The sequence below is a fragment of the Pecten maximus genome, chromosome 18, assembly GCF_902652985.1.
Source record: "Pecten maximus chromosome 18, xPecMax1.1, whole genome shotgun sequence".
NCBI classification, from domain to species: Eukaryota; Metazoa; Mollusca; class Bivalvia; order Pectinida; family Pectinidae; genus Pecten; species Pecten maximus.
Window position 1 is genome coordinate 4,677,436 of NC_047032.1, and position 11,032 is coordinate 4,688,467.

Sequence of the window (11,032 nt, forward strand, 5' to 3'; positions counted from 1 at the left end):
AACAACAGGTAGGGCGAGTCTAAGTTGGCAGAGGTGTGACAGGTAAATATCACACAGGTAAATATACTGTAGGAACGTGTGTTACCTCCCTTGTTTCGACGTGTTTCGTTACACCCGATGATATACATAAATTAATATACAATGTATATCAATACATAAAATTATTGGAGTCAGAAATCTGTCTTTGCTCTTATAAGTTGTCGCGGTATGTATTTTCTAAAATCTCTGAAGAGACATGCATGCAATCACTTGAGTCTTCTATACGTTGTCTCCACTAATAATTAGTAATTAATTGTTAATTAACTCTTTTAGTTTATGTATAACGTCATAATTAAATGATAGTTCTCACAGAAACTAGAAAGCGATATATGTCATATTTTCACGAAATTTAAGAATAAACTGGTGTTAAACTAATTACTAATGCAGCAGAGAACTCGCGAAATTGAGACCGTCAAAAATTCCAGCAAACAGAATATAAGTAATACATATACTACAGTTATATTTGCTCATACCAATGAATGCCCCTGTCGGCAGGCTTTCGTTAAATGTTATTACTTTCTGGGAAGAGAATGGATGTGTTATTTAAGACCAAAAATGCGGTTAAATAGCTAGGACATAGTGGATTCAATATTGCTACCTCTATATCCACTTTAAGTAAACCTAAAATAAGCCTTTAATATGCTGTGTGATCTTGCTTTGACAACTCAAGATCCTTGCAGAATTCGCCCAAACTGATCAGAATCTCAAACTCAAAAAAGGTTGCTTAGTAATTACGACTTCAAAAGCTTAATTCAAGTTCAGTTTTTTTATTTGAGTGTCAAACACCTTACAACATATAAAAAACATCATAAAATATTTCTCTTTCAAAGTAAGATATGTCCAGCCATTTATGACTTATTTAGACACTATAGAACAAAATAATAGTATAAGATATTGCATGCTAAAAGTTAATAAGGTAAGGTTATCCCAAGCTATTAAAAATGGTACAGTAAGTAGCCACGTTATGTTACATGAATAAAAAGCTACGAAAAGTTGCTTCACACAATGATTTGCAGAGAAGCGTTATTTTAACCATGATTGGAATCATGAAAGTTGTTTTACACAGTACCCATGTTAATTGTGTTTTTGAAAATTTACGCGCGCGCTTATTAGAACAGCTAGCTGTATGGTAGTTATTTAGTCTGGCTATCGCGAGTCAATTTCATTCTTTTCCACACTACAATAATGTACAGTTTATAGAATAAAGTACCACAATATCACAATCGATGACGCACAACTCCGCGCACAAATGTATATAAAATATTTTACCTAATAATGGAACACCCACGCTCTGATAAACATGGGGACTTGGCACAAGTACAAAAATACACGCTCTATGAAAAGGGGACTTAGAATAAACCCCAAATTACACCCTATAAACATATATAGGGACCTCACACAAACACACACTCTATAAACACGTGACCTCACACAAACACACACTCTATAAACACGTGACCTGACACCAAACCAAAAAACACACACTCTATAAACACGTGACCTGACACCAAACCCCAAAATACACACTCTATAAACACGTGACCTCACACAAACACACACTCTGTAAACACGTGACCTGACACAAACCCCAAAATACACTCTCTATTAACTCTGGGACTTGGTACAGGATATCTGTGAAATTCGGGTATCGAGTATAAAAAACTAATCCTGAATTTCGGGGATGAACGTGATTTATCTGATTGTCAGAGATAAAAATAATGGTATTACTGAAAAACTAATTAGAGTTATTGGTATACAATTAAAAGTTAGCTTATCGACAAAGCAGCTGGGAAATGATGATGGATACATGTGTTTAAAACAAAGGAATCTTGGTGTTATATAAGCTTTTGTTTCATTTCTATGCTGAAGGCTACCTATGCTTTAACAGACTCCGTCCGCCGTTGGATATGTTTATTGTGTGTCAACTGATCATTTATACAATTACTTCGTGATTGATTCAATACCGGCTATTGTCACGTATGGCTGCCAGGTATCACAGCTATATAGTGTGGGTGGTTTTGATCTATTGTTGACGTATTTACGTGAAATCTGCTGTTTTGACCAAACACACAACAAATCAAAGCAATACTCTAAAAGCGTATCATCAGATGATATATGAATGTTCTTGGAATTGACAAAACTAACGTATTCTTTTTAAATTTAGAAGTTAAATTGATATAGCCAATTATTTTCAGAATAGCAATTTATGTAACCCTTTCCTCTAAATTCTAAAGTATGAATACCCAATTTTTCATCATTTTTTTCTTCTAGATTTAACGCTTATTTAGAAGAAGTTCTGCAGACAAACCTTTTTGAGATATTTCGCAGATCAAATGAGAAAAGGGGTTTCGGATCAGTGTGTCTACCTTTTTGCCCTGAACTAATATTTGATAAGAGGCAGCGACAGAGAAGGGGAGAGAAACAGACTGGCAAGTATGTCCAATTGATGAGTCTGGACATTGTCCTAGGTACTTCACCGAGTGTCAAGAGAGGTCACATTTTAATTGAAGTGTAAAGATCGTTAAGTATAATAAAGGGGAACTTATCATTAGACTGTTTAGATTAGGCTATGTTTATAAATGAATTAATGTATGAAATTGTTCTTTTGGATGAGGAGTAAAAGTTTATGGCGTTTAACAGATAAGGGGAGCCAGTGGCGTGAGAATGGGTGTGCCTGGACAGGGTGATTAGTATGATGGTACGTGGCATGAATGGTCAGTCGAGTGTGAACAGCGAGGAGTGCGGATGGGACAGCGTGTGGAAGTTTGACTCATGTACTGTAAATATATGTGACATGTAAATAGAACTTGTAAATATGTGAATAAATCGTTGTGAGATAAGCAAACCAGTGGCTCAGTCACACTATTTTTCATTTTTTCAGGAAATTATTTTTAAGTGCACCAGTTACACTTAAATGTGAAAATAAAATGCAACACGTGTGCAATTTCCCACTTTGTTGTTTACTTTTTTCATTGTATCGAACATAGCAAAGTTTTACAGCAAAAATTAGTAAGAAACATTCAAAATTGCCAACGCAATGATGGTTTTCAGCAGAAACATATGTTTCTGTTTTCAGTTAAGTCCAAAAATGTGAAAATTGAGCCTTGCACAAAATGCAATTAAGAAACATGACCGCAAAATATAAATGGACAATGTTTTGAAATTCTTCTGAAAAGAAATCTACTTGGATCAGAAGTCTGAAATTTTATAAGATGGCCATCTTTTTAATTGTTATACATTGCAAAAAACTTTTTATGCATTATCGAAACGAGAATTAAACGAGACTGAACCCTCTGAAGAACATCCTTAAAAGATAAAACTAATTCATACAATAAAAACACATTTTTGTTTTTTATTCACCATGATCGGCTGCATAAAATATCGGTGATGTCTTGAAATATTGTAATTGATTAGGAATAATTAATTAGATATGTCTATTTGACTATGTTACCTATATTGAATCTTTATTGTAAAATTGAATAGATTGTACCGCGATATGCTATATTTACTTCGATCTATTATCACCTGAATGTCCAGATGAGAATAAAGGTAACACACCAATTATATCATACCTGTGCAAAATAATCACCCCTTTGAAGTCCATCATGGACCCGCCCAGTGTTGTAAACATTCCAGGTGGATGACCCAAGTTTTCGAACGGAGACGCCATTGAAAATGGCGGACAAGTCTGTTATAGCGCTTGTCCTATCCATGATAGCTGTTGCTTTCCTTGTTGGAGCATTCGCGAGTCCATACTGGGTAGAGTCTTTCCAGAAAGCCGACAGTCGATTTATTAAGGCGGGATTATGGGAATTTTGTTTCAATGATTATACGTTTTGGAAGGACTACAACGGTAACAGGTACAAGGGCTGTTGGTATATTTTCTCCGACCAATACAGACCTATTTGGGAATGGCTTTCCCCTCGTAAGTACATCCAAAGAATAATGTTCTTGTCGATTGTTTTTAAAATTCAAATACGCGCAGGTAATTACAGGTGTGAAATCGTATAAAAAAGGTGTGGTTTTGAAGATGAGCTACTTCCTGTGTAAACGGGTCAAAAATTGTATTATCAAAGTATCCTGAAAAAATGAATGCTGTTAACCCATGGGAAAGGGCTTAGTTTGATAATTGGATAACCTGTTCCCAATTTCCTTGTATATTAACAAAGATGTTTAAATATCAAAACAGGAGTTTTATTGCAGTCATCAATTAATGTGGCATTCAAAAACTTCTCAACTATTTTTTTTATATAAGACAGTATATATAACCAGAGACCTATATTAATTTAGTATATAGGTCTCTGATATAACTATTAATATAGTGTTCATATATATATTTGTTGACTTTTGATCATTTGTCAGCTGTTGAATCTTCTCTCTCGTGTTATATGTGGTTATTGTTTACGAACTGGTACAGTTGTAATAAAGGAAGGAGTAATGAAAAATACCCAGCCCCGGCCGGGCACAGGGGGTAGGCGAGGACATACAAAAAGTTCTAATTAATATAAGTTATAAGTTATAACCTCTTAGGAAGTCTTCATATAGAACCCCTCAGGAAGTCTTTACTCCTCAAAAAGTTTGAACCCCTCAGAAAGTTTGAACCCCTCAGGAAGTCTTTACCCCTCAAAAAGTTTGAACCCCTCAGAAAGTTTGAACCCCTCAGGAAGTCTTTACCCCTCAAAAAGTTTGAACCCCTCAGGAAGTCTTTACTCCTCAAAAAGTTTGTACCCCTCAGAAAGTTTGAACCCTTCAGATTGTACCCCTCAGAAAGTTTGTAATCCTCAGAAAGTTTGAACCCTTCAGAAAATCAAGACTGTTAGGCTGCTTTGAATTACCATCGAAGATTCTATCTATAAGCATGAGTTTCATTTTTTGGTGAATCTCTTAAATTCTTGGTTTTTACACCTCCCTATAAGCAGTGATTTTGGTTTGAAATCATTCCCAACCTGTAGTATGGCTGGATCTTTATACAAAGATCTAGATTGAGTTACCAGACAACTGACACACCAGGGAAGTATTATCAACCTTTTTATGGCCTTAAATTGAGAGCCTCGGACCGTCCTCTTTCACCCTTAAAAAAACCCTGGGGGTGCGCATATTTGGACAGGTGTGCTTATTTGGGCGAAACACATTGTTATTTAACTGCAACTTTTTAGCATGCCACAAATTCAAAACACATACAAGAAACATCAAGTACAATATTTAATTTTAATTAGTGTGAAATTGACACAAACATCATTCTATGAACCCTGATGAATATTAATTTTCTGTCCATGGATTGGTTCATACACAAATTGAACTTTGATCCCAATTGATATTAATATTATGTTCCTGTCCACAGATTGGTTCATCGCTGTACAAGTGATGGTAAGCGTGTCGCTGCTGTTCCTTGTCATCACAACCTTTACAGGCATCCTGGCGGTTTGTCATGTTTTCCCCGAGTACCTTGAGGAAATCATCTTATTGGGCTGTAGTCTTACCAAGTTTGTCATAGGTTAGTATAATATTATCAGATAATGCACTTAGATTTCATCATATTAACTACATTATGATCCAGGTATTCATATCTAATAGACGATTTATCACTATATATATGATCATGTCCGGGTAAGTATCCAGCTGTTTATCACTGGGACATCGAAACATCTCTTTTTGGGATGTTGACATAGTGTGGTGGCGAGAGCATGCAGGGCTGGACATGTTCTTCCATTGACTCAAAATGAAAAATAAACCCAAGGATCTGACTCCTAGATCACTTAATAATACATAAGTGATTTAGGGGTCAGACTCTAGTGATAATTTTTCATTCTGAGTCATAGGAAAGTGTCAAGCCCCTGTGAGTTAGTGGTCATGTAGAAATCAGTGTGCATCACAGGGGTTGACACTAACTTAATTGCCTTGACAGACCACTGGGCTGCCAGGTTTTGAAATGAGGTAGCCCAGGCTGCCAACGGTGAAACCCCTCCTAGGGGATTTGGGGGAACGTCCCTAAAATGCAGTTTCCTGCTGTCTAGTTCATTCTCAGCATAAAAATATTAGATCTTCCACCAACAGGTTTTATATAAACAGTTTTGAAAATGAAATTATTGAAGTAAACAAAGACAATTTTAGATGGTCATTATACATTTGGCTGAAATTGTTGGCAGCCTACGGGCTGCTGGTCTGGACATTCTGGCAGCCCGACCAGATTTCGGGCAGCCCAGGGCTTCTGGACTACTGTTGGTGTCGATCTCTGCGAACATGTAGGTCAATACATATACATTATATACAGATGTATTCAAATTTTCTCAAAAATCTAATTTTGGGGAGTCAAAAACATGCAAGGGTCTACTGGATGTCCTGCATGGAATTAATTAGTAGGTAAGGTAATATTAAACACTTGTCACTTCTATACATTTCAGTATTGATACAGTTCATTGTGCTCGTCTTGTATGGAGTTCAGAAAGAAGATCGACAGTGGATGCCAAGACCTGATCAAAATTTCCTATCCTGGTCTTACGGACTCTTTGCAGTAGCCACAATCTTTACACTAGCTGCAGCCGTCACACTACTCAAAGCTGGTATGGACCTCCGGAAAAAGCTTAAAGAAGATTTCCCAAGGAGACGCTACTAGTTTATTTCTCCTTGAGCTTTTGTATCAAACTTTGGTGAAATATCACCTGATATGAATGTAAATAGTCGGATTCTTGCTGATGGCAGTCATTGGAAAAACAGTTCTTTGTTGACTTATTGAACTTCAATAGCTAATACAAATATCCATATTTTGAAAAAATTGGAATATAAAGCTTTCGGTAAAATTATGGACCTAGAAATGTTAACATTGAAAATGTCTTGCATGTTTTATTTAATGAACTTCTTATGTAACTTAGATTTGTATATAAGTAAGATACCAAGAATACATTTATCATAAAAATGGTACACGAAAATGACTCCCAAGAATAAAAAAATCAGTGTCACAAGTGCTAAAAGCTTTACATACATGAATTTTATAAATATTGTCAATTCTTTTTGACTATTTTTTTAAAAAAGTAAGTTGGGAGATGAAATTAGTGTAACAATTTGAAAATGACCTTGCTAATAATGTAATAAACATGATTTGTATTTCAAAAGTTGAGGTCATAAATGAATTTAGAGGTCTAAATTTTGATATTTTACAATTCAAACCTGTCTGATTTTATTTAAAAGTACCATTTATAAAGGAGACAAAGAGATCCAATTCAATACATATCATAATTACCGTATCCGAAATAATAAGCGCATGTGTACAAAGAAACACACTATCAATTCGGATGAAAGGATGTTTTGATATTGACTATTTTCAAAAGTAAAATGTTTTTCTTTATTTTTCACTCAGATTCCACATAGAAATATTTCCCAGAAAATGGTTTTATCAAGTGTTCCCCTTGTGATTTTAAAACAACGCTGGGTTTATTAAGTCAAATACGGTTGTCATGGATTTTAACTAAATGTCAATGTATGCAATTAAATAGTTTAATTATAGTTGACGTGTACATATTAATATTATTGTTTATAATTGGATTATTTTGTATATTTTGGAAAATGTAAACTTGTAAATACATCAGGGTCCGAAATTAACTTTATAACTAGGGAAATGCCAGTTAAATTGCAGGAAATGTTAGTTAAAATTTTGTCTACTTGCAAATTTTTGCACATGCGATCATGAGCGTAGATAGTGAAAATATGAGTGGGAAATGGATACCAACATTTAATAATTATGATTTTATGACGAATGAGATCTTTCTGATAAGTGGTGTGATTCCTGTATTTTTCTACTTTGTGTTAAAATTACTGGTAATGAAAACACTGCTATAAAGTTTTCTAGTTAAAAATTTGATTTTGCTAGTGGGAATTTTGGGCACTCGCAATTAATTGCTCTAGTGATTTAAAAAGTTAATTTGGACCCCTGTACATTGTAAATTGTACGTTGTATACACTAATGACATTGAGGATAAGAATATAAATCAATCATTACTGTTTGATTAATTAATGTTATTCCAGATTTCTAAATTTTTAGGATCCAATAATAAAGATATTCCACTTCTCTTCCAAGTTGAACATGCTTAATATTGATGTTCATTTAAAATAAGTCTTCTTTTCATATTCATTTTGTAATTCTAACATTCACATGAAAGATCTTCGTAATGTCATTTTTATAAATAATCATATCATTCTAGAAGTTTCCACAGACTTTTGTAATAAATTTTATACAATATAATATAAATGTGTTGTTTTGTTTGTTAATTCTGTAAATATTGGATTCCTTCACATAAAACTTTCAGAGCAGTCGAAATTGATCCGTAATAACAAAAGGTACTAGCAAATATATAGAGGATATCTAACAGTGTCACCAGTAATACCAAATACATGTATATGTCACCAGTGTGGCTATTTTGATATTTTTCACAAGTGCATTTCTAGTTTCATAGAAATGTATGCCAAATCATTATATGTATTCTATCTCGCATTATGACATCACTTTGTGACATTCTGATTATGTTATCTAACATTTACAATGTATTACATGTAGGAATTAAAAATATGACTGGCTGATGTCATATTTATTACCGGTAAACAAGCGATAAATATGCAAATTGATATAAAAAAAATATCCTTAGGGGAATTTGTTGTGATCAAAAGGCATAATTAGCATATATTTCCAGGTTTAGAGTACCTATTTTAGAAGTCAAATCTGAAGGTACAAAAAGGTATGTCAAATAGACATGTACCTACACAGGGGTCAAAACTAATTCCATGTAGTCAAAACAAGGGTGTAATATTGAAATCCCTGCTGATTATAGAGCTGAGTTATAGAGGAGTAAAGTATTAAGTGTGAATCAGAGCTGAGTTATAGAGGAGTAAAGTATTAAGTGTGAATCAGAGCTGAGTTATAGAGGAGTAAAGTATTTAGTGTGAATCAGAGCTGATTTATAGAGGAGTAAAGTATTAAGTGAATTAGAGCTGAGTTATAGAGGAGTAAAGTATTTAGTGTGAATCAGAGCTGAGTTATAGAGGAGTAAAGTATTTAGTGTGAATCAGAGCTGAGTTATAGAGGGGTAAAGTATTTAGTGTGAATCAGAGCTGAGTTATAGAGGGGTAAAGTATTAAGTGTGAATCAGAGCTGAGTTATAGAGGAGTAAAGTATTAAGTGTGAATCAGAGCTGAGTTATAGAGGAGTAAAGTATTAAGTGTGAATCAGAGCTGAGTTATAGAGGAGTAAAGTATTAAGTGTGAATCAGAGCTGAGTTATAGAGGAGTAAAGTATTAAGTGTGAATCAGAGCTGAGTTCTAGAGGAGTAAAGTATTAAGTGTGAATCAGAGCTGAGTTATAGAGGAGTAAAGTATTAAGTGTGAATCAGAGCTGAGTTATAGAGGAGTAAAGTATTAAGTGTGAATCAGAGCTGAGTTATAGAGGAGTAAAGTATTAAGTGTGAATCAGAGCTGAGTTATAGAGGAGTAAAGTATTTAGTGTGAATCAGAGCTGAGTTATAGAGGAGTAAAGTATTAAGTGTGAATCAGAGCTGAGTTATAGAGGAGTAAAGTATTAAGTGTGAATCAGAGCTGAGTTATAGAGGAGTAAAGTATTAAGTGTGAATCAGAGCTGAGTTATAGAGGAGTAAAGTATTAAGTGTGAATCAGAGCTGAGTTATAGAGGAGTAAAGTATTTAGTGTGAATCAGAGCTGAGTTATAGAGGAGTAAAGAATTAAGTGTGAATCAGAGCTGAGTTATAGAGGAGTAAAGTATTAAGTGTGAATCAGAGCTGAGTTATAGAGGAGTAAAGTATTAAGTGTGAATCAGAGCTGAGTTATAGAGGGATAAAGTATTTAGTGTGAATCAGAGCTGAGTTATAGAGGAGTAAAGTCTTAAGTGTGAATCCGAGCTTATTTATAGAGGAGTAAAGTATTAAGTGTGAATCAGAGCTGAGTTATAGAGGAGTGAAGTATTAAGTGTGAATCAGAGCTGAGTTATAGAGGAGTAAAGAATTTAGTGTGAATCCGAGCCAAGTTATAGGGGAGTAAAGTATTAAGTGTGAATCAGAGCTGAGTTATAGAGGAGTAAAGTATTAAGTGTGAATCAGAGCTGAGTTAAAGAGGAGTAAAGTATTAAGTGTGAATCAGAGCTGAGTTATAGAGGAGTAAAGTATTAAGTGTGAATCAGAGCTGAGTTATAGAGGAGTAAAGTATTAAGTGTGAATCAGAGCTGAGTTATAGAGGAGTAAAGTATTTAGTGTGTATCAGAGCCGAGTTATAGAGGAGTAAAGTATTTAGTGTGAATCGTGATCAGAGCACATTGAATGAAGGTCTAGGTCATTCATTTGAACAAACTTGGTAGCACTTCACCCCTGCATGCTACAGGCCTACATATCAAGTCCCTGAGCCTATTGGTTATTGAGAAGAAGACGTTGTTGACTGTGAACTCTATTGTATTCTACTTTCACAAGTACTCTCTTACTGATGCACAAGAAACAAGGAATTTGAAAAACTATTTATCTATCATGGCCTTGTTACAAGGGCACTATTGCCTCATAGTATTGTCGAGAGTTGGTTACAGTGTCCAAAGCAGAGACAAAGGCACTACAGTATTCAATCAATTAAGAAGCAACACTATGCGGCTATATAATGCCCTCTTAAGAAGGCCATAATTGGTTTAGTATGTCACAATTATATCTTAATTTACTAATTTGAATATTCAAATGAATATTTTACCATATGAGGACCTGTCAGTCTCAGCCATTTTTGTCATCTGTGTCCAGCACAACAGTAACTAGGGATTAATATTACAATAGATTCACATTCAATCTCATGCCAAATGAGAGTACCCGTGTGTGTAGCCAATGATTAGTCAGTATTCTGTCATGTGATGAAGTACTCAATACTGTAGATTTGTTTAATTTTAACCATGTCAGAGTTAGTCCATGGGTATTTGTATAACAACGCTTTGTAAACATTCTGTATCAAATAGAAAAAAACCCAA

General features: G+C 34.5%; 1 protein-coding gene across 1 annotated transcript; it reads left to right on the top strand.

Annotated features, from left to right (window-relative positions):
• Positions 1–3,667: 3,667 nt before the first annotated feature.
• LOC117316126 lies at positions 3,668–8,275 on the top strand. The gene is made up of 3 exons (XM_033870626.1): positions 3,668–3,964; positions 5,381–5,533; positions 6,441–8,275. The coding sequence occupies exons 1-3, from the start codon at positions 3,715–3,717 to the stop codon at positions 6,650–6,652; spliced, it is 615 nt and encodes a 204-aa protein (XP_033726517.1). The 5' UTR covers positions 3,668–3,714; the 3' UTR covers positions 6,653–8,275.
• The last annotated feature ends 2,757 nt before the right edge of the window (positions 8,276–11,032 follow it).

Excerpts from the sequence above, each read along its gene's own strand:
- LOC117316126 (XM_033870626.1), top strand. The coding sequence starts at position 3,715 with ATGGCGGACAAGTCTGTTATAGCGCTTGTCCTATCCATGATAGCTGTT. Across the intron at positions 3,965-5,380 it reads TTGGGAATGGCTTTCCCCTC|ATTGGTTCATCGCTGTACAA; the intron begins GTAAGTACATCC and ends TCCTGTCCACAG. Across the intron at positions 5,534-6,440 it reads TCTTACCAAGTTTGTCATAG|TATTGATACAGTTCATTGTG; the intron begins GTTAGTATAATA and ends TATACATTTCAG.